Raw genomic sequence first — 25006 nt, 5'->3', positions numbered from 1 at the left:
GCCAGGAAATGAGACAGGCTCTATCTAACTTGCTGCAACTTCTAGTGCACATTGTGAGAAGCCAACAGTGTGCAGCAGCTAATACAACTAAGGGTAAGGCTGGAGTTCAGGTTTAACATCATACATGGAGATGGTTTATGCTCATAATTGAGATCTCAATAGCAAAGTAAAAGTACACAAAAAAGGCACAAGGGAGACTTTTCTGGACAAAACGTAATAGGACGCAATATGAAAAAAAAAAAAAATCACATTTCCTGTGAATCTCATCAGCACAACATGGTTTTGCATTACCTCTCCTGCAGTCCCTTGAATATCTGCACCAGGGTATCAGCGATCTCATCCACCACCTCGTGGTAGTGATAATTGAATGCCATCTCAATATCCAGACCTACAAACTCAGTCAGGTGACGGTGTGTGTTGGAGTCTTCGGCACGGAACACTGTGGAACAGACAGGCAGAAGCATATTGTGTGTATAGGGAGCTGTCCATACCTACCATGCTGCTGTTCTTCTAGTGAAGATTTTTACCAAATGCATTCATTAAAGTATGACTAAAGGCAAAACTTTTTTTAGTTTTGAATAGAGTGGAGATGAATTAGAACCCATCAGATTTTATTGCTGTTTGTGTCCCCGTTAAGGAGGGGATTCACCCTATTTCTCTTATTTATCATTATCACTTAAAAGTGAAAGAAAATCCCAAATTTCGGGTTGTCCCCAGAAAATCGTATAGGGGAAATCTTCCAATGGGGACACTAATTCTGGTGGCCTGGGGGTCCCCAAGGAATTCCTTTACCACTTGCCTATAGGGCACTTTTACCCCTCCCTGCCCAGGCCAATTTTCAGCTTTCAGCGTTGTGTCACTCTGAAAGACAATTGCACGATCATGCAACACTGTACCCTTATTTTTTTAGATTTTACACAGATGGATCTTTCTTTTGGTGGTATTTAATCACCACTATTTTTATTTTTTGCTAAATAAACAAAGACAGAAAATGTTTAAAAAAAAAAACACCCAAAAACTTTTTCAAAGTTTGTTATAAAATTTTGTAAACAGATGTGCACTGTTGAGGCTGCACTGATGAGGCTGCACTGATGTGCACTGATGAGGCTGCACTGATGTGCACTGATGAGAGTGCACTGATGGGCGGCACTAATGGGCGGCACTAATGGGCACTGTTGGTACTGCACTGATGATCAGTAACCTGATCATCAGTGTTCATGTCCCTTTTAGAGAAGCTGGTTATCGGTTTTCTTCTCCTCTCCTTATGCTGTCAGCATGAGGAAAGGAGTGCCGATAACCAGCTTCTGTATAAATCTGTGATCATCTGTAGTTGGAAACGTAGTAAAGAGCTGCTGATTGGCTCTTTACCTCAATCTTTGATCAGCAGCTTCCTAGTCGACCAAGCTGTGCTGTAGCCGTCATTTGGCTATAGTGCAGTCAGCAAGTGGTTAATATGCAGGGGTTTCCTCTGTGTCCAGGGGTTTAGATCCTTACATATGCACAGATAGGAAAGTACTGGGCTACAGCCATGTATATAGCCACTGATTTCTATCTGTATGCAGCAACTGTGACTTCACACCTAAATTTTACATCATATAGACCTGGGTGCTCATGTAGACGAGGCATTAGTATCATCACTCATATTACCACATGGATAGTATCCTCCTTGCTTGTACTATGAGAGCCAAGAAGTGTCTGAGCCATTCTCAGCTTATAAAATTACTATAATGTAAGCTATAAGATGAATATTACAGAATGGCTGCCTTCACTGGCTATGTATGACTGGCCCACTTTAAGAACAAAGATGTAATATATTGCAGCTTACCAATTCTTCTATGTGGTGGCTGCTTTAGCTTTTATTTTCACCAGATAATCCTGCTAGTTAATCACTTCCTGTCCTGCGGTGCTCACTCACTGTACTGTATCTATAGAGGAGCAGTGTTTTGCATTAGGACAGGACTACAGAACAGCGCCATCTATATTCTTCTCCATAACATAGTAGAGATGAGTTCTGTATTCCACCTGGACAACTGGGACCAATGCTAACTTTCAGCACAGGCAGGGAGTGCAGGACGTTAGCAGCTCACACGATTTCTGGCAGGATCCAAAGGTATTTCTCAGAACTATCAAATACACTTTCACTGGTATATTTAAAGTGTCATTAAACGCACATCATAAAAAAATAAAAATAAAATAAAAACACCTATCAATAAATGGTGTATTATATGCTGTTCATACTCACTCAGTCACTATGAGATCCATTTTCTGTATTCCTCAAAAAAAAAAAAAACTGATTGATCATGCTGCTCTCTATCTCCACCTGTTGTCCATGTCCCCAATGCAGCTAGGGATTTTGCAGAGCAGTGTTGGCAGCTCTGCACATGCTCAGTTTTGTGCGAGTGTCTATGCTGAGCAGCCCATGTGACTACAGACCATTGTTTCTCAACTCCAGTCCTCAAGGCCCTCCAACAGGTCATTTTTTCAGGCTTTCCATTATTTTGCACAGGTGATTTGATCAGTTTCACTGCCTTAGGAATTACCACAGCCATTTCATCTGAGGGAAATCCTGAAAACATGACCTGTTGGGGTGCCTTGAGGACTGAAGTTGAGAAACACTGCTATAGACTGTGACCCAAACACAATTTACAGGTGCTGCTCAAGGCAGGTGCTCATATGTAGCAAATGCTTGGAGTGCAGAAAAGTACAGAGCGCGTCCCAGCTCTAGACATCTAATGGAAAAGGTCCTGGAAGCCGCACATTTCTGCAAAACCCCAAACACCGCTGATCGCTCTGTTCTAATAGCTCCATGAGCAGAGAGCCAGTGACTGTCAGCCACTGCTGTCTGCTCCCCACCACCCCCCCACCCCCATGCTCACTGGAGTGCTGGGCCGTGGAGGGGGCGGGAGCATACAGGTCAGCCTCTTAGCGGCACACTGAAAGGCTGAGCCTGGTGCTTCAGGGTTGTGGGCGAATCCCGACTTTATTGTGGGGATCTTGCCACAGCCTGAACCGGCACTGTGATGTCTGCAGACAGCAGGCTTCAGCCCGCTGTATTCTGAAAATGACTCAGAACTAACTGCACTCCTGTGATCAACAGGAGAAGTACAGCCAAACGAGCTTTGGCTGTATGTCTCCTTTAACCCCTTGAAAGTTTGGACTAGCTTGCCACAACTGCGTGCACTGCAAGAGGTTGCAGAGTGCTCCCCTTCAGTACAATAGGTCACAATCAGCCTGATACCACCCACTAAATATAATGGTGAGGACACCCCCCGACTGCAAGTTAAAAGAGAAGTATGGGAATTTTTTTCCCCCCAGAATCATACTTACCTAGGTGGATGCAGCATTGGTCCGATGCTGCATCTGTCCCCCGCTGCCTCTTCACTGAGAACGAGCGATCGAACATCGCCGATGACTCGATTCTCTCGGCTACACGAGTAGAGAGCTGCTGACTGTCAATCAGCTTCTCTGCTCCTCTGCGGAGCGCTTGGCTGTGGAGGGGCGGGGAGCGGTTGTCTCAGCAGCTCGCTGAGACAGCCATCAGTGCAGGCACCTTGCGGATCCAGACTCCCAGAGTCGCGATGACGCAGTGTCTGGATTGATCTGTGTGACGTCAGCATAGAGCAGGCTTCACACCGCTCGCTGCTGAAAACAGGTCACAGGAGTGCAAAACTAATTGCACTCCTATGACCCGTAGGAGAAGTCCAGCCAAACGAGCTCATGCTGGACTTCTCCTTGATCGCATAATGGAGATGGGGGATGGTAAAATCCTAACTCAACTGCGTGATTTTACCACCTGTCAACCGCCAGTGTTAAGAGGCTTGAGAGGGTCAAGTGCTAAAGCACTCTCTGTAACAGAATATATAATCACATATTGTTTGGCATTTATGTCTTATGCAGATGTAATTAAACAATAAGGCTGGTCACCAGGTGGCAAATTACCCAGAGAGAATGTCACACTAAAAACCCTTACCTACACAGATTATCCAATTATTGGTTCAGCGGACAATCTTTAAAAAAAAAGGTCATCGTTATTCGATTTTAATTGCTATGATCTTCCATCATTAGAAGTGAATACCGCACTACAGGAGAAGCGCACAAGAGGGCGCCATTCTCCACTACTTGGTATGGAGAGAGAGTACAACAAGCCGTCATACTCAGGGCTCAGAACTGAAATCGGAATATTTAGCAGAACTTTCCCTTTTAAGTTGTTCATAAAAAATAGATTCCTTTTCCCCGGTATGGCACTGCGTTTAATTTCTGACTTAATATGAAAGTTTATTAAATCGCCCACGGCTGTTGTGATTTCTGCGTGGCCACTTCATAAATAGTGACAAAAATCCATCACTTACATGGAACTTCAAAAAAATAAATAAAAAAAAAATAAAAAAAAAATCACTCTTCTTTATTATCAAGCATATTAAAAGGGCTACAGCTGTTTGTGCTTCTCCATAGGCACAGTGTACCAAGCTGAGACATCTGCCACTGAGAAAAAATTTCAGTTACTTTCAGATACTCCCAATACTGCAAGAGAATATTGGGGATTTTTTATTTTTTTTGTATTTCTTAGAAATCTATTTGAATTGCATCAATTAAAACTAAAAGTTATACTGCTTACATTTGCCTTCCTCCTTCACCCCATCATCACCATGCTAAGACTTTTAAATTAAAATCTTTCCCTTGCATACCTTATTTTAGATCCATAAGTGTCATTACTGGATCTCCATGCTTCTCAATGCAATGTAAGAAAGATCATGGCTGGTGGGAGGGACCTACAGGGTGTAGTAACCAAGTGTCCTGAAAACATCACTGCACCCCTTACTCAGTACTCCTTCTCTAGAGCCCTCAGCTCCAATGCAAGATGGTCTTGGGAAGAGTTATGAACATTAATGCGTCTTAATGGGTGGAGGTCAGTCTGTAGAAAAATAGGATTTTTGACTTTACCGTAAAATCAGTTTCTCAGAGTTCATTGACAGAAACAGCACTTCCTGATTTAGAACCATAGGGTTATATTGCCCCCTACAGGAGTAGGACACTAGGCAGAAAAAAAGACTAGGTTACACCCATAGGCAGTCCTAGGCGATATACACCCCCTCTCTGCTATAGGCCTTCAGTTTTGTCCCAAGCAGTGTCAGAAGCATTCAAAACTCCATAGAGGGGTGGGTGCTGTGTCTGTCAATGAACTCAGAGAAACGGATTTTACAGGAAGTCAAAAATCCTATTTTCTCATTCGTTCATTGACCGACACAGCACTCCATTATTCAGAACCATAGGGACGTCCCAAAGCAGTGCCAAACATGAGGGGTGGGACAACGAAAAATCCCAAGAGCCAACCAGGTAACAGGAGCTCAACGCATAAACAAACTGGAGCCTAACCTGTACAATACCCCTTCAAGAGGGAATAGACCCTCTAAACAGCAGCCTGCAACACCTTGTGGCCAAAAGAAGCATCCTCAGATGCCAGCACATCCACATTGTAGAATTTTGTGAAAGTGTACACCGACGACCAAGATCCCGCCTTGCAAACCAATGCAGCTGACACCTGATGATGGAAGGCCCAAGAAGCAATAAGCAACCAAGTAGAATGCACCGTAAAAGAGAAAGGAGGAACCCAACCGCTCATAGAATAGACCAGAGTCATCGTATGTCTGAGCTACCTAGAAAGGTCGCAGAAGAAGCAGACAGCCCCCTTTTTGGCTCCTCAGTGATCACAAACGGTGAGTCTGATCTCCGAAAAGGCCCTGTGACTGCCAAATACACCTGAATCAACCAAACACATTCAGGGCATGCAAGGTAAGTCCTTTAGGACATTTCGACCTGGCACACAGGGAGGGCAATACAAAGTACTTAATCAAAAGGACTCAGAGCAGGGAACCAAGGACAAGGGCGAAGAACCACTTCATCTTTGTGCATCACCAGGTAAGAAGTATGACATGGTAAACCCTATAGTTCAGACACTCTGAGAGCAGAGGTGATAGCAACCAAAAAAGCCACCTTCTGGGACAGAGCAAGCAGACGAACCTCCCAAATATTTTCAAAGAGGCTCCTGTAGAACCAAACGCACCAAGAGTAGATCCCATGGCGGAAGAATCGAGCGCACCAGTGGAGGCAGATGTCAAACCCCTCGATTAAGCATACACATCAGGGAGTTCGAGACCAGAGGATGCCGAAGAAAACTGCCAAGGCCAACACCTGGCCATTGATGGTACTCTAGGCCAAGCCTTCAGTAGCGTTGTAACTTCAGCACCTGGCTCATAGCAGCCAGGCCTTCAAAAACCAGCGACTGAAGCAGGATGGAAGATCGGCCCTTGGGACAGTAGAACCTCCCTGAGAGGCAGTCGCCAAGGGACATCAGCGACCAAGCGCACCAGGTCGGTATATCAAGACGGACAAGACCATCTGGGCCCACTTGAATGAACCGAAGCCCTTCGGCCTCGATGCTGCGCAAAAGCCGCAGCAGAATCTTGAGAGGCAGAGAGGCGTATATCCAACTATACTGGTCCCACGGGGCCACTTGAGTGTCTGAAGTGTCCACCAGAGGAGCTAGTGACCTTGCCAGAAACCTCAGTATCATTCCGTTAAGCTGGGATGCCAACAGGTCTACCACAGGAGTGACCCATCGGAGACGTATCCGATGAAACATGTGCTGGTGAAGGTACCACCCCTTGGACCAACACTAGCCGACAAACACCCGCCTGTCATTTTTGCAATTTTTCCACTCCTAGAATGCATACGGCGGAGGGGGCCGGAACAAGGAGTTTTGCCCACCAGAGGATGCTGGCTACTGTCAGGGCTGCCAACACACTTTTCGTTCTGCCCTGGTAATTGACAGACTACCGACGTGGTATCGTCTGACTGGATCTGTACCTGGAGTCCCCAAATTCGACCTGCATGATCCATACATAGTCTGATCACTCAAAGTCCCAAAGACCCTGAGCAGAACCCAGTCCCAGGACACCTCCCCACCCAGACAGACTGGCATTGGTGATGACCACTGTCTAATACAAGTGGAAAACGGATGTGCCCTGCCGAAAACCTAGAGAGCGAAGCCACCAGACCAGGGACCCCCGGTCTCTGGCTGAAACTGACAGGCCAGAGACTTTACGCAAGGATCTCACTTGAAAGGAGCCTGTATGGAACTGCGCAAATGGAACCACCTCAAAAGGTAGATACCATCAAGCCCAACACCCACTTACAGAAGCACAGGGAGGCCCACCTGCGAGACAACAGTAGTTGAAACGCAGCATGCAACTTCTGGAGTTTGTCCAGAGATGAAACCAGAGTCCGGTCCAGATAATCCAATTTTCTGTTAGGAGCCGAAGCAGACTTCAGGTAGTATAGAAGCCAACTGAAAACTGAGGTCTCTATAGCGAGCTACGTCGCCCCTCAGGATAGCCGAGGACTCTGCTCGCAGAAGATCATCCAAGCAGCCCAAGACCGCAATCCCGTGCTTACGTAACCACGCCAGAACTTGGTCCAACATCTTTGGGAGTACGCGAGGGATGGAGGCAAGACCAAAAGTCAACATCGGGAGATGAAAATGGAGGGCGTGTTGGTGTTGGGCACATATTGGAGTGCATAAATAAGCATCCGCGATTTCAACAGAAGCCCGAAAGTCCCCATGATGAAGGAACGCCACCACCGTGCAGATGGACTCCATTCTGTACCCACTGGAACCGGGACAAGCACACCCTGTAGCAACAGGGCTTGCACAGCCCCAAGGAGAACTGCCAACAGTCCGGTGACAGACGCCAATTGGAGGGGAAAAAACCTTTTCGGGGTTCAAGGCCGGAACACTAGGACATAGGAAAGGGTGCGCCTTCATGCTGAAGGGGCTTTGTCCGTGGGTCTAGGGAGCCCCTCTCTCGGCTCACCAGACCAGGTCCATTGCATGTCGAGAAGGACCGCATCCACTACGGGGCCCTTTTCCCCATTTCAGACTGTGGAAGACATTTACACTTCCCTCCTGTGAGACTCCCAATGATGTCATCCAGGGTAGCCCCAAACAGACAATTGCCTTGAAATGGTAATCCAGTCAGAGCTTTTTTTTTTTTTTTTTTTCTTGAAGCCATTCCGCAGACCAACACTTAAGCCCCAATACATGTCTAAGCACTACTGCAGAAACAGAGTTTAGCAATCAAGGGAACTGTGTCCAAGAAGCATTGCATACAAACTGCAGCCCCCAGACCAACTGGTCCGCCAACTCAGCGAAAGCAGAGGGAATCTGCTCCCCCTCCAGGTATGTCAGACGGATCCTTAAAAGCTGGAGACTCCTCCCAGAATCTTGGTCGCCATGCGCACCCTAGAGACAGGGGGACCCACTACTGGTGGAACAGTCCACTCCACAAAGGGGTACCTCACAGCGAAGCGTCTTTGGAACCACAAAGGGATGGTTTGTACACTCCCAGTCTTTTTGAAAAAATATCCCAAAATAGGAGGGAGAAGGGAGCACTTTTGCCGTTCAAGACAGGAAGGCTATAATAGATAGACTGCTCTCAAATGGGAACAGCCACAGATGGATCAAAATTCAGCTGGTTCAGAATTTCAATCCATCTAGGGCCAGCTTTATTTGTCACTTAGTACATATCTAGGAGTTCTGTGACTTTTGTCAATGCATCTGTCCTGCAGTTGTGGGTTAAGGAATCACATAACGTTTGTTCTATTACTTCGTAGGTTTTCCCCTGAAGTTAATATACAAAACCAACAAGCTAATAATCTTAATTCCAATTATATTTGTCCTCCTGGCACAACTGCAAAATCATTTGGTGATAATTATAGAACCATTAGATTTGATACAAACAGTGATAATTTTGCATGTCCAGCCATGCGGCTTTGTGCTTGTTGTAGCCTGGAGAAATATCAGGGAGCAGGCCTGGAGCATGGCACTAATGATCCGTAAATTGTCGCTTTAACGGCTAGCGTGTGATGGCAGAAGAGGCTGTAATGAAGTCTGGAAGCTGAATTGGAATTTTGTAATAAAGCTAAATGTGATAAAATGCATAGCAAACTAGGCCTTAGCTGTCAATACACTAGGAGGACTGCCTGACAGACAACAGCTAGAAACCCTTCTGGTATCAGCAATGGCATGCAATTCCAAGCTGCAGCTAGCAAAGCAAACAGAATATTGCATTAAAAAGGGGATCAACTCAAGAGATAAAACGATAATTCTTCCACTCTACAAGACTGGTCCAGCGGCCATGGAGTGTGCTGTCCAGTTCTGGGCACCAGTCCTCAGGAAGGATGTACTAGAGATGCAGCGAGTACAAAGAAGAGCAACAAAGCTAATAAGGGTTCTGTAGGATTTTCATTGCGAGCACTGAACTACAACTTTTTCGTGGAAGGGAGTTCAACAAGACTCGTGTTAAAATTAGAAGAAAAGAGGTTTAACCTTAAACTACGTAGAGGGTTCTTTACTGCAAGAGGGGCAAGGATGTGGAATTCCCTTTCACAGGCAGTGGTCTCAGCGGGGGGCATCGATAGTTTCAAAAAACTATTAGATAAGCAGCTGAACGACCACAACATACAGGAATATACAATGTAATACTGACATATAATCACACACATAGGTTGGACTTGATGGACTTGTGTCTTTTTTCAACCTCACCTACTATGTAACTGTTGCAATTCAGGAGGCATGTATGACAGCCAATGGCTAGGAGGCCCCCTGGCATTGTAGTTCACAAGGTATGTATGCCAATGGCTATAAGGGCCCCTGGTATTGTAGTTCAGAAGCTATGTATGAAAGCCAGTTGCTCTAAGGCTCCCAGTATTGTAGTTCAAAAGGTATGTACCCTGTTTCCCCTAAAATAAGACCTAGTGTGATTGTCGGTGTTGGCTGCAATAAAAGCCCTACCCCCCAAATAAGCCCTAGTTAAATTCCTTGTAGGTCTTCTTTTCAGGGTAGGGCTTATTTTTGAGGAAACAGAGTAGGGCTTATTTGGGTGGTAGGGCTTATATTGCAGCCAACACCGACAATCACGCTAGGTCTTATTTTAGGGGAAACGGGGTATATAAACTGTGTTTGGGGACTGCGCCCCCTATTACTTATTATACCATATAATATAGCGTATAATAAGTAATAGGGGGCGCAATCCCCAAAACACAATTTATATACACATTTACCTCATTTAGTTGGGGGAGCACTTGGGATTGCAGCGAACCAACACAGTGTTAAAGTGGTAGTTTTGAGCGCCGATATCAATACAGATTTCAAAAGGTACCCTGTTTCCCCGATAGTAAGACACCCCTGATTGTAAGACGTATCGGGAGTTTCAGAGGGGTCGGCTAATATAAGCCGTACCCCGAAAGTAAGACATATGTCTTACTTTCGGGGAAACACGGGGGTATTGCCGCCTCCCTCTCATCTAGCTGCACGCCGCCTCCTGCCCACGTCCGCACCGTCCCCCTCTCCATACGTCGCCGCGTCTGCCATTTCCCTCTGATCTTAATGAGCGCCGCCTCCTGCCCACGCCTGAGCCGCCCCCCTCTCCATACGTCACCGCGCCGTCCCCTGCACTTGTCACTGCCGCCTCCTGCTTAAAATATGGTAATGCACACAGTATTAATCATACATCAGTAAAACATACACACTGGCATACTGGGGTATCATCTGCTGTATGTAACCCAGTGGGTATCAGCAGGTGTCACACTGGATTAAATACAGCAGGTGGTACTGTATCACACATAAATCTGTTTTATCCTCCAGTATTCCACTGTTCGTTCTTACCATTTTTCATTGTTTTACATGTTATGCAATGTTGTAACAAGACATTCTTGGCACTTCCTTTTATAAAACTGTTTTGTGGTGAATACAATACTGTTCAGGTTGTTAATAAATGTTAATTTTATGGTTAAAACAAAAAATTCGAATTTTTTTTTCCAATATAAGCCTTCCCCCGAAAGTAAGACATAGTGGGGCTTTTGGGGATAAAAAGAAAGTAAGACACTGTCTTACTTTCGGGGAAACACGGTATGTATGATAGCCAATGGCTAGGAATTCTTCCCATATTGTAGCTCAGAAGGGGTGCCTGACAGCCAATGATTAGGATGCCCATCGGCATTGTAGTTTAGAAGGTATGTATGACAGCCAATGGCTAGAAGGCCCAATGGTATTGTAGTTCAGAAGGGATGTACAAATGCCAATGCCTACGAGGCCCACCGGTATTGTAGTTCAGGAGGTACGGTCGACAGCCAATGGCTAGGAGGTCTAACGGCATTGTAGTTCAGAAGATATGCCTGACAGCCAATTGCCAAGCAGTCCACTGGTATTGTAGTTCATAAGGTAAGTCTAACAACACATATTCAGCCCCGGTTTAATCCGGCCTGCCAGGCCTTGTCACGTGGCCTTCCCACCCAGATCATGGCTCTCACACTCTGCCCCCACTCTCTGCTGTCACTTGTAAAACACAGAAGCTTTGCCTTCCAGTAGCTTCCAGATGGAACCGGGGGGGGGGGGGGGGGGGGTGTTTTGCACACTGCGCACCCCTAAACCCTGCACTGTGTACACGGCGCACCCCTAAACCCTGCACTGTGTACACGGCGCACCCCTAAACCCTGCACTGTGTACATGGCGCACCCCTAAACCCTGCACTGTGTACACGGCGCACCCCTAAACCCTGCACATAGCATTCTCCTTAAATCTGCACTCCATACGTAACGCACTCCTGACTAATAAGAGTAGTTCCATAGTCTTACAAATACAACCGGCCCTTTGAGAGAAAACATACTGCTGATGCGGTCAGTGATGAAATAGAGTTTGACACTCCTGCCTTACAACCAATAGCTAGGTGGTCCCCCAGTATTGCAGTTCAGACGATATTCGTGACAGCCAATTGCTAGAAGGCCCATCGGTATTGCATTTCATTAGGTATGCCTGACAGAAAATAGCTAGGAGGCTAACTGATACTGTAGTTCAGAAGGGATGCCCGATGACCAATGGCTCGGAGGCCATCGGTATTGCAGTTCAGGCAGAACAAGAGTTTGCAAACGTAAAGTGTTAGTTCACCTTTACAGAAAAAAATGTAAAGGTGAATTAAAACTGGAAACCCTCCTCAACCCCTATCCTTGCTGTACGTCTCACTAGGGTTACTAAGCCGTCAGCCGCCCTACAGCTGCTCCAGTGGTTTGAGGTGGGAGGGGAGTTCAATATTAGTTCACCTTTACATTTTTTCTGTGAAGTTGAACACTTTAAAGTGTATGTAAAGGCAAAATTTTAGTTTTTTTGAATAGAGTGGGGAAGGATTATTGCAGTTTGGGTCCTAGCTGGGGGAACCCAATCCTCAATTTGTCCTGTTCACTGTCACCAAGACAGAAAGCAAGAAAACAAATCATATATTTTTAGAGTTCTCATCAAAGCGAAAGGCGAGGGTAGATCTTCCAATTAGGACAAATGTTCCACATACAACTAAAATTGGCATTCCCCTCATTTTGGGGAGATTTCATAATTTCTATTGCATCTCTAAAACTGAAAGTTAAGGGAAATTCCCCCCCAGCAGGACTCAAGAAGAAAAAAGTAACCTGATAGGGGTTACAACTGTTCCCTACACTAATATAATGCACTAAATAAATCTCTTCTTACTGGAGGGATTTCTCCTTATTTCCTTTCCTGGTGAAAATGACCCCTCAGAGGCAAGAAGTGAAAGAAAATCTCCAGGAAGTAAAGGCCCCAGTGGGACACAGATGGCAAAAAAAATAAAAATTGTCAGGAGTTATTCTCCCTTATGCCCCTTTTAGACCGTTTGTCCTTTTTCATCCATCCGTTGACAGATGAAAAACAGACATCAATTCATTCCTATGGAAAAAACAGATGATTATTCATTTGCATCCACTTCTGTTAACATCCGTTTTTCTTTTTGAACGGATGAGAGCTCTATTTTTCATCCGTAAAAAAAAAAAAAAAAAATGGAACAGATGAAAAATTAAGTTAGCACATGATATCCGCTTACACCCGATCTGCTGACATCCGTTTTTAAACCCTTTCTCCCCCCCCTTTAACCACGTTTTGAGACTTGGTATTTACAAGTTAAAATCTTTTTGTTTGTTTTTTGCTAGAAAATTACTTAGAACCCCCAAACATTATATATATATATATTTTTCTAACACCCTACCTAGACAATAAAATGGAGGCTGTCGCAATACTTTGCCACATCGTATTTGCGCAGCGCTCTTACAAGCGCACTTTTTTTTGGGGGGGGGAGCCATGTTGATGGGGGCAAGGGCCTCATCCCAACAACCCTGGCCGGTGGTTGTCGGAGTCTGTGGGTGGGGGCTTATAGGAATATGGATGCCATCTTTAACAAGGGAGCCACCAGATGCTGCCCCCCCCCCCCATGTGAATGGGTATCGGGTAATAAAGGGACAAGCCTTTTATTAATAGCTCTGAGCTATGTTCTCATCTTCTCCCCTGGGGGGAAAAGTCCCCCACACCCACAGATCTAGACAACCAGGGTTGTCGGGAAGACATGCCCCTATCAACATGGGGCAAGGTGCATTGGGGTGGGGGGCCCAAAGCACCCCCCCTCCCCCACATGTTGAGGGCATGCGGACTGGTATGATTTATTCCCTCTTTCCTGACCTGCAGGGCCGCATGCTCGGATAAGGGTCTGGTGTGCATATGCATGCCATTTTTTTTTAATTTTGGCGTGGGAGGGTATCGGCCTTTGAGAATCCACACTAAGCCGTTTTTTTCCGCAATTTTTGTTACATTCAGCTGTCAGCGGGGAAACCCACTGACAGCTGATGACTCATTGGTTGTTAACCACTTAAGGACCAAGCCTCTTTTTTAGATGTGTTGTTTACAAGTTAAAAACATTTTTTTTTGCTAGAAAATTACTTAGAACCCACAAATATTTAACTTTTTTTTTCTAACATCCTAGAGAATAAAATGGTGGTCAATGCAATACTTTGTCACACTGTATTCACGCAAAAATAAGAGAACGGTAAAGTTAGCCCAATTTTTTTTTTTTAACAGTGTGAAAGATAATGTTAAGCTGAGTAAATTGATACCCAACATGTCACGTTTCAAAATTGCGCCCGCTCTTGGAATGGCGACAAACTTTTACCCTTAAAAATCTCCATAGGCGACGTTTAAGAAATTCTACAGGTTGCATGTTTTGGTTACAGAGGAGGTCTAGAATTATTGCTCTCGCTCTTCTGATCGTGGCGATACCTCACGTGTGTGGTTTGAACATTGTTTTTCATATGCGGGCCTACTCGCATATGTGTTCGCTTCGGCACGCGAGCTCAGCGGGACGGGGGTGCGTTTAAAAAAAACCTCTCCCGCCGCCAATAAATGTGATCTTGCGGCGAATCCGCCGCAGAGACCACTTTTATCTTGAAGTGGACCGCCGGCAGAACAAGAGGATACCGGGGTTATGGCAGCTAGCTGCTGCCATAACAACAATATCCTCCTTCAAAGTAAGGACCTATATCTGCATGCGGCGGTCCAGAAGTGGTTAAGAACGTGGCGGCTGGCTTCCCAGCGCCCTCCTTAGCAACCAGCTATATACAGTGTTTGAAGTTCAGTTCAATCACTTTTTTTTGTAGAAAAACAGACGAAAAAACAAATAAATACTTCATCCATTTTGACGTGACTGAACTGATGAATGAACGGTCCGTATGTGTGAAAGGGGCCTTAATGTATCCAATATTGAAAAAAATATATATCTTTAGTGCTACTTTAACATTTTGGCACCTTTCACACGGGCGCTCCGATCAAGTTCACCTATCCGTTCTTCAGGCAGACCTGATTGGAAGCTCCATGCACCTCTATGGAGCAGCAGATGTCACTGGTGACATCCGCAGGTATCCAATCCGATCCCTGAAATCCAGACGGATGGAAACCCTATTTTCCATTCGTCTGGAGAATCCAATCGGATGAAAATGGAAAGGCGGTCCATTTTCATCCAATCTCCATAGAGGGCAGCGGGGCTCTGACAAGTCTCCACATAGTGAGTAGAGACAGACCCGTCATCCGTCTGCTCAGCGGGGATCAGCGGAGTGATCCCTACTGAGCAAAGCGGAGTCTGTACACGGACAAGCCCGTCTGAACAGGTAAAATGCCAGAGATTGTTGATCCATGGTATAACCCAATCAGGATCAATGGCACAACCATCAACCTGTCCCCCCCATGCCAGTGTGCAGGGTGTAATCCTGCACTCTAAACTCTTTTTAGCCCACATCCAATCACTGTCCATAGCTTGACACCTCAACCTCCGCAACATCTCCAAAATACGCTAACCAATCCCGTCTATTTTCTCATCGCACACGTTCCTGGATTACAGGCTCATCGATAGGGGGTGCTGTAGTGATTACCAGCTGCACAGTGGATATAGCACAGATCAATATACATATTCGTCAGCACACCATGGATCTTCAATTGCAGCCCAAAACTTTTACTGCAGAGAGATCACATCACAAAAGAATCAGTGTAACGTATCGGAGCCACGCAGGACCCCTTCTTCATATGCCTGATGAAGGGGTCCTGCACGACGCCGAAACGTTGCACTGATTCTTTTGTGATGTGATCTCTCTGCAATAAAAATTTTGGATTGCAATTGAAGATTCATGGGATGCTGGTGAATATGTGTATTCACCTTCCTAACCAATGACACCACAAATCTCCTAGTTCACTCCCTGGTTATCTCTCACCTCGACTACTGCAACTCCCTCCTCATTGGATTACCTTTACATAGTCTATGCCCCCTTTAGTCCCTCATGAATGCTGCTGTCAGACTCATCCACCTTACAAACCATTAACTGTCTGCTACTCCTCTCTGCCAATTCCTCCATTGGCTGCCACTCACCCAACAAATTTAAAATACAAACGATAACTTACAAAACCATCCACAACTCTGCCCCCAGCTACATCAGCTAGTCTCAAAATACCAACCAAATCACTATTTGTTCCTCCCAAGAATCTCCTGCTCTATAGTTCCCTTGTCACCTTCTCCCATGCTTGCCTCCAGGACTTCTCCTGAGCCTCTCCCTTTCTATGGAACTCCCTAACCTAAATCTGTCCACTTTTAAGTGATTCCTGAAAAACCATCTCTTTAGAGAAGCCTATCCCGTCTCCAGCTAACAACTGTATTTCCACTATCTCCATCAGGTCATCCCCCAGTTATTACCTTTTTTTTTTATCTGCATGTTGTAAAGTTCTGCGCTAGTTGGCGCTATAAAAAATCCCGTATAATAATAATAATAATCCAGGAAATCTTCAATTGCTTAAAAGGTATCAGACAGGGTGCCTGAGCCCTTGCAATGTAAATTGTGTCATATTTCCCCAAGCTGGGAAGCCCATGTGCTGCATATATCCTTCCAAGGAAATAAATGTCTATGTGCGGCTGTATTCTGTAGTATAAGGGAAATAGAAAAATTTGTAATATTGTACTATGCCTGTACACCAGGGGTAGGCAACCTGGGGCCCTCCAGCTATTGCAGAACCACAAGTCCCATCATCCCTCTGGGAGTAATTGTAACTGCCAGCCTTGCAATGCCTCATGGGAAATGTAGTTCCACAACAGCTGGAGGGCCCCAGGTTGCCTAACCCTGCTGCAGGCTATACTAGTATTTACGTGAGCAATGGCATATTCGCATGATTTGTGTATTTATTTTTCCCCAACCTGAGGAACTGTGTAAAACTGATAGGAATTCTAACCACTCTATTCTATAAAAAATAAATTTGCCTTGGCTAGAGATAAACTTAACAATATAGACCCATTCATACTTGCAAATGGGGCTAGTAGCAATTACATGCAGCAAATCCAGTGGGTGATTACCTGTGACTGATCGCGGGAGATTTACTAAAATTAGAGCACTCTGGTGCAGCTGTGCATGGTAGCCAATCAACTTCTAACTTCAGCTTGTTCAATTAAATCTGGAAGCTGATTAGCTTTTCTATGCATAGCTACACCAGATTTGGTTTGCTCCAGTTTTAGTAAGTTCCTCCCTCTGCATCCAGGGCTGATCACTGGTATGTAATTACTCCAGGAGCGACTAAATGCAAGCAGCTACAATTAGCTGTAGGAGGTGTCAAATGCCAGCAACTAATCGCCAGAAAACCCCTGGTTGGGTCTCCTGCATGTAATTGCTAATGGCCCCATTCGTAGATGTGAACGAGGCCTACATATCCACCTTTACATCTCCACAAAAACACGATTCCCAAATGCTTCATAGTTTTTACAGCTATTCTCTCTTACCTGGCCCGATGCAGAAGACCTTCTCAAAGTCCGCACAGATGCACATCTGCTTGTAAAGCTGCGGAGACTGGGCCAGATAGGCGCTGGTTTTGAAGTAGGACACAGTGAACACATTGGCTCCTCCTTCACTGGCGGCTGGGAAAACAATGGAAGACAGGCACAATAGATGGTCATACAACTGGACAGGATGCCACTAAAATTTTACCGTCCCCACCATGCAACATGAGACTGAGAAAAGCTGGTCACAGTAATGCGATTTACAGCTTCAAATCTGGCAACCATCTCTTGTCTTTGTGCTACCAACAGAAAGTAATAGAATTGCATCTATGCTGGTATGGCCATACATGAAGATCCAATAGTTGAATCCACTGGCCAATCATTTTACATACCTGATATGATTTTTGGCGTCTGGATTTCAACAAATCCTTTTTTGCTAAGGGTTTCCCGAAATAGCTGACACACTCCAGACTGCAGGCCAAACACCGCTTGACTGGTGGCTGTCTGTAGAACAAACTCAATATCACATATAGGAACTTCGGAAACAGCAGTACCACAATCAAATATTTGATTACAGCAAGAGTTATCTACAGTGCATATCTCGGGTTTTACCCTCTAGATCAGCTTTTCTCAACTAGGGTTCCTCCACAGCAGTGGCCTCCAAAATGTGGCCCTTTGCTTGCCTTTATCTAGCCCTTTGGTCACCATTCCTCCCACCAAAACAATCCTTTTCACTGACAACAATGAAGAGGCACCATTCCTTGTATTAACATGGGGGGCTATTCCTCCCACTGGCCCCAACGATCAAGCACTATTCCTTCCACTGACACTAACAATGGGGCACTATTCCTCTCATTGACACCAGTAATAAGGCACCATTGCCCACAATGACTCCAAAAATGGGGCCCTATTCCCACTACTGACACCAGTGATGGGACATATTCCTCCCACCGATACCAATAGCAGCCAGGTACCATTTTATATGGATTAGCTACTTGTGCATCTTACCAGGAAGTGGAGGCTAGCCCTTCCTTTTCTTTACTAAGCTTGTAGGATTCCTTGGCTTTAACAACCATCATATCAAGTAGGATCGTTATACCTATGGGGACCAACACTACCTGGTGTGATCTCTTTGCATGATTTTATTTAGTCATCGTCCTTAAGATTTTGGGGTGAAACGTGTTGATCTACTTGTCTTCGCTTGCATCTTTAATGATATGCGTACCCCTTCTGTGATTGGATGGTAGTTGAAACCATGTGATTTGTATAATAGGTGTGGATTTTAATGCATCAATAAAATTGCAAATTTCATATATTTTTCTATTGTTTGAGATTGTGGCACATACAAATCACCTTGTCCCACCGTTTCGTTTGTAGAGCGATAGGATGTCTTCATTAAATAATGAGGCACTATGCCTCCTCCCAGTGACCACAGGCACAATGTCATTTTCTTACTCCCAATGACAACCACGCCCGACGCGTTATTTACTTCCGGTGACGCAGGACGTTTTCTACTCTCGGTGGCCACAGCCTGGCACTCCTAAAGTCTAAATAACAGAACATTGGCCCTTTATTTTTGAAAGTTCAGTGACCCCTGCTCCAGAGGTTTCCAGAGAAGCGACTTCTGCATCTTAGATGAGTAACCACTGACACCAATGATCTTTTTTAGCTACCGGTATCTATAAGTTGGGAATTATTTCCAATCACCACAAATGTAAAGAGCATTCTTCCCTGTGACTTTCACAGCAATGAGCTGTAGATATAGATTTGATAGGGGTTCCCTGAACTGAAAAGTTATTTCAAGGGTTCTTCCCGTTTAGAGAGGATGAGTAAGGCTGCTCTAGACAAACAACGCAGCGGCTGGACATTAGGTGGCAGTAAAAATCTTAGTAACGCACGCACAAGTCCATGGTGGCAAACCTAAAATCATGTTCAATTTGGCTTCATCTCTAGCTGAAGATTAAGACATCAAAACCAGATAACAGCAGGGAAAGTTCCCAACTAGTAAGACAGACGTGCAAAAAGAAAAACAAACAGTCTCCACGTACGTCAGAAATGATCAAGTTCCTTATTTTGGAGGTTACTGGACATCACACATATCAGACATTATCTCAGTAATGCACATGATGTAACCTTGTGATAGTAAGATCAGAACAGATCTCTGGAAACAGAACATAACAAAATATAATGAAAGCAGTAGTAAACTCCTTTTTTTTTTTTTTTTTACAGGTTTCCACCTACAAAGCAATATCATAATGTACTAGTATGCCCCACAAATTCGCACATTTTGAAAGACTTCCCTTAAAATGAAGTTCTACAAGGGTGCGCTTTCATTGCTGCAGAGGCTTCCATCTTGACCCGGTCTTGCTTCCAGGTTTGGGGACATCGGCTGTCCGACTGGCCGAGCCCTGATGTCGCAAACGAGCTGGAGTCTCCGCCACAGCACACAGCCCTGAAGGAACGTATGCCGTTACTTCAGAGCGCATGCGCCGGTGATCTCACCAGCTGCTGCTCGCTAGAATATCTCCTGATAGGCGCACCTTTAGGGGATTGTCATTTTACCTACAGGTAAGCTTCATTATAATCCAACCTGTAGGTTAAAATAATAATAAAAAAAAGTTTACTACCACCTTCCACTATCAAAAAACATGACACTGAAGAGTTGAACTCCGTGGACTCCAAACGCTGGTGGTGCACATGCTGGGACCAGAAACTTGTTCAACTACTGGGAGAGCTCTCTCCAAGGCTGTTTAAAGAGTGATTCCAGGTGAAAAGATTTGTAATACACATCAATACACATTCTGTCGAGCTATGTTGTTTTATTTGTAAATGATGAATTGTTTTCTGGCATCAATAAAATCTTTTGCACATTTTTTATATATTTATTTGTTATATCATTTGTACTGTATCATGATAGTCCAACTGCCTCCCCCTTTTTGTGGTAGCCTGGTTGGGGATTAGGCTCCCAACTTTTACATTACTGATTCTGGATGATGGTACAATTTCCTATCTATTTTCACTGTTGTATTTCATATGATGCCATATTTATTTTCTCCAATCACTCCAGAGTGAAAGCACAAAGGCTTTCACACTGGAGCGGTGCGCTGGCGGGACATCAGTAAAAGTCCTGCCAGCAGCTTCTTTGGAGCGGTGAACTCACCGCTCCTCCACAGTGATATTAATGGGGCAGCGCTGCTATACCTCCAGCAAAACTAAACTGCAGTGGCATTTTGCGGGCAGATTTAACCCCTTAAAACTGCCCCGCTAGCGGCCATAAAACAACAGTAAAAATAGTACCGCTTTACCGCTGACGCCCTAGGTGGCACAGTGTGAAAGGGCTCTTATAATGCCCAGCACAGTGGCTTGGTGGATAGCACTGCTGCTTTGGAACACCGGCCCTTGGTTTGAATTCCTGGAGGACACTACCTGCATGGAGTTTGCATGTTATCCCTGCACTTGCATGAATTTGCATGGGGTACTCTGGTTTCCTCCCACACTACAAAGACATGCTGGTAAGATAACTGGCCCCTAGAATGTATATGCTGAAACACATATATGGGAGCTGTTTTACCTGCCAAAGGATTTGTATTTCTATGGAGTCCTGATCTGTCACCTAGCACAGTCCTGTCTGGCAGTGAAATGGACCTTAAAGAGTATGTTACCCCCAACATTTCATATTTCTGATGTGTGCCTGCTGTACCATTTACTTGTATGAGAAAGTCTCCTGTTCTCTTTGTATTGCCACCTTTGTGTTATAACCCTGGTGTTACTGCCAGTCCCTCTGCTTTCCTATTAAAAAGTGACCACACGAAGTAGGAGAGCGCGGCATGGTTAGTTCGCTAGTTATGCTGGGAACTCAGCCTGCTTTCCTCCAATGATCCGGCTTGTCTGGACACTCCCCCTTGCACAGCCATTCACTGGGATGTTCAGTGTGCTGCTCTTTCTTCTCCCTCAGCTCTCTGTTCTCAGTTGCATAAGGAGCTTAGAGTTGCATGATCACTTATAAGACACATATGTATATGTATATATATATATATATATATATATATATATATATATATATACATACATACATACACACACATATGTATATATATATATATATATATATATTAGTATGTGTGTGTGTGTGTATATATATATATATATATATATATATATATGTGTATATATATTAGTGTATATACACACACACACACAAATGTTTTGCTTTTCATTTATATTTTAAACCGAATGGGTTGTTCTACAAGGTGAGGGTTTTCCATATACTTTAGCAATTCTCTGCTGCAGTTTCACTTTCAGGCCCTCTACCCATCCCTTGCCCTATGACTGGACAGTGAAAGGAGAAGCAGCACAGTAATGAGCTTATCCCTGTTTTCTCCTCCAAACAGCATGCTCCTTGTCAGTACAAGAACGGATTGGCTTCTTGTGCTGCTTTTCTTCCTCCTCCACTCCAGCTTTGCTGTACAGGGCCTGCAAAATTTTGGCTGGTACCAAGTCAAAATTTCAGGTACACAGCTTGTAATTGTACAAGTGTAACACAACTGTATTTATTTTAATCACTGCCAAGAATTCAGACACAGGTTAAATAATTAGATGTGTGCATACATTCAACCATGACCATTGAAGGTATTGTTCGCTTTAACAAACAGGAGTCTTTTACTTTTCTACCTATTTGAGTTCTATTGCTTGCCAACAAGCGGTCTGCACTTCTGATAGTTTCTATGGAGGTGATGCTGTTTAAACTGACTGTGTGGCATCTCACTTAAACCTAAATCTCCTTCTATATTTACTTATCAACGTCTTGCAGTCTTCCTACCACAGAGATCAGTATTTGTGGTGTCAGCTTCACTTAAACTTTCAATTACGCAGAGAGGAAAATGAAAGAAGCCAAAATTTGGCCGGTGTGGTTAACCAATCACATTCTGAATCAGTCTGCTCGCTTGTCATCCAACCAAAACCATAGGTAACCGTTAGTAAAAGTACAATGAGATGAATTAGGAAAAGCTCAAAAATGAAATATATGACGGTTAGCCAGTGGGCTTAAAAAAAAAAGGGGGGGTACTGATATTTCAGTACTGTTTTGATGTCAACATACGTCATCATTTCATATGCAACACTCAGTGATTTTGGTGAGGGAATTGCTAAACATCGGTTCAAAGTTTCATCATATGTCATGGCCAATGCAAAAGAGGTCTCCCTCTTCTTGATTAAAGTAGAACTTACTGGAAACTCTTCTGTTTGATTTTCCACTACCTACCCGCTCAACCCTTCAGCACTGCCCGCTGCAGGCTCCTCCGTCGCTAGATGCCCAGGACAACTTTAACAGCATCAGTTACTGCATTACAACTGCATGACTAATTTGCTCCTCTAATCATTTTTACATTAAAGGATATATATTGGAACACTGCTTTAATAAAAACCTTGCTCTGTTTTTTTTTTCTTAATAGGTTGACAAGTGGACAAATTGTATATGTGTAAAATATATAGATTTTTTATACACACATACAGGGCTTTCCCCCCCCCCCCTCTAGGTGCAAGTACTCCTCCCCCTTCTGAGTCACTCCTTGCCTCCGCCCCCTACCCACCCCAGAGCACCGTCCCTTGGCGCCACCCCCAACCCACCTCCCAGTATTATTTTGTGGTGCTAAGTAATTTGTATGATATATGTTATTAACAAGAAAAGCTGTAAAATAGATCCTCTGCAGCCAGCAGCAATAGACCCCACCAACAATAGCTCCACAAGCAATAATAGATAATAGCAACATTACCCACTTCAGCAACAATGGATCTCCCAGCGACACTAGACCCACCCCAGCAACACCAGGCCCTACCCCAGCCCCAGCAACAATAGACCCCACCCCAGAAACAATAAATCCCTCCGGCAACACTAGACCCACCCCTGCAACAATAGATCACCTTCCCAAGCAACAACACAGATTATACCCCTCCCCCCAGCAGCAATAGACCGGCCGTTACAAAATAACACCCCACGACAATAGATTCAGCTCAGCAACAATAGATTTTCCAGCAGCCGGCAACAACAGACCCACCCCTCAACAATTGCTGCCTCCCACTCCCAAGCAACAATAGATTCCTGCCAGCATAATTGCCATTACATACATGCTGCGTCCCCCCCTACATGACCTCTGAAAAAAAGCCCTGTGTATATGACACATATACACACAGGTATACATTTTGAATTAATCTTAATTTTTAATACTACAATTCTATGACACAGTTGCAGTATTAAACAGGAACACTGGCTTCTACAGGCTGCAATGGCGCTTGAAGGCTGAAAACACTTTTTTTTAATGAATGAAGCCTTCAGCTTACATGTTGATTACCATGTTAGAGATGAGAATGAACTGATCACATAATTCGGAACCACTCTGTTTGGGTCCCAATAATTAGTGGGTTCAATGGTAGGGACAGCTGGGCTTGATAGCGGTCAACCGCACAAAATATTGGTTGGCATCTTCCAAAGAGGTGATGGTTATTCACGGGGCATCCTACTGAAGAAAATGTTTATATAACAATTGTGGGAGATAGATTATGCAGTTTACTTTCCTTCAACCAAGACATGTCCGGTGACACCCACCGCTCCATAGAGGGCAATGGAATGTCTGATCGGGTTTGACTCAAAAACTGGCAGGTGGACCCAATTGGTCTGCCCATGTGAGAGGGGCCTTACAAGGATACTGTCTTATCTCCCCGATATTCTCTTTCTCCCTCATCAGCCTGTGAACTTTAGCATGATTAAGCTTCTGTCAGCCTTCCTCCTTCTATAACTGAGCCAAGACTTAAAGTGGTTGTAAACTCTTTACACCACTTTTTGCTGCAGGAAAGCCTATAATTAGGCTTACCTGTAGCTACACTGGATATCTCCTAAACCTGCACCTATGCATACTAGCTCATTATGCCTTTGTTTTGCAGGTTTTTTTATTAATTAATTTTAATATTAATATTTAATATTAAAATTATTTATTTACAACCACTTTAAGCCTAGAATACACAGGTCAAATGTTGGGTGGCATTGGCAAGTTCAACAGAAACCGACCGACAATCGGCCTGTGTACACTGCAGTTGGTCCAACAGAAGCACGCATGACCGAAAAAGGTCTGCCGTTCGGCTCCCAATGGCTGAGAGTGCTGACGGAGTGTTCTGGCAGGAGGCCATCCCCCAGTCAGAACACAGTAGAACAGCAGGGGAGATCTCTGTACCAACACCGGATAGTTAGTACAGCGTCGCCTTCTGAGTGGCCAGTTTTTTTTTCCTTTCCAATAAGGAAGTGGCTGCTCTGGGCTTCAACAAAATGGCGGCCTTCAGCAAGAAAAACAGGAGCAATGCTGGAGGCAATTTACAACACACACTAATTTTGTTTGCATAATTATTAATGTGGTATGTATATTCTTTTGTTAAAGAACATGAATTGTTATTATGGATAAAGCTCCGCTTTAGGCAGTAGACAGGGCTTTCGTCAATAGCAAAGCACCAGATAGCTAAAATCTGCTGCTGCTCTGGAAATGGCACTTCAAGTATAAAGTGGTCCTTTGTATAAAGTTTTCATCTCCTACCTTACATCCTATATTCCCAATGTGAACAATATCCTGTGACCCTCTTACCTCCATCCTCTATTATACACAAATACTTTGTCGCTATTGTTTGACCTTTGGCTACAATAAGAGGAAAAAGCTGCTTTATCAACCACAGCAGCACACAATTATTTGGGATCATTGAGAATCACTTATGGAGGAAATTTTTCTAAACAGAGTGCGGAGCCAGTGTATATGACCAGGCTATAAACACTCATGAGA

At 44.4% G+C, this 25006-nt stretch overlaps 1 protein-coding gene across 1 annotated transcript in view; it reads right to left on the bottom strand.

Annotated features, from left to right (window-relative positions):
• DARS1 (aspartyl-tRNA synthetase 1) overlaps positions 1 to 25006 on the bottom strand; it is a 177075-nt gene that overhangs the window by 20566 nt on the left and 131503 nt on the right. Inside the window, exons 10-12 of the mRNA XM_077447770.1 lie at positions 17582 to 17693; positions 17193 to 17327; positions 292 to 439 (exon numbers count right to left, since the gene is read on the bottom strand). Of these exons, the coding sequence (XP_077303896.1) occupies positions 292 to 439; positions 17193 to 17327; positions 17582 to 17693 (395 nt within the window). The remainder of the gene's footprint in view (positions 1 to 291; positions 440 to 17192; positions 17328 to 17581; positions 17694 to 25006) is intronic.

The sequence above is a fragment of the Lithobates pipiens genome, unplaced genomic scaffold (genome assembly GCF_037356315.1).
Source record: "Lithobates pipiens isolate NorthernLeopardFrog02 unplaced genomic scaffold, aLitPip1_a1.2 Scaffold_22, whole genome shotgun sequence".
NCBI classification, from domain to species: Eukaryota; Metazoa; Chordata; class Amphibia; order Anura; family Ranidae; genus Lithobates; species Lithobates pipiens.
The sequence above is the reverse complement of the archived record's forward strand: the minus strand, read 5'-3'. Positions and strand labels throughout refer to the sequence as shown.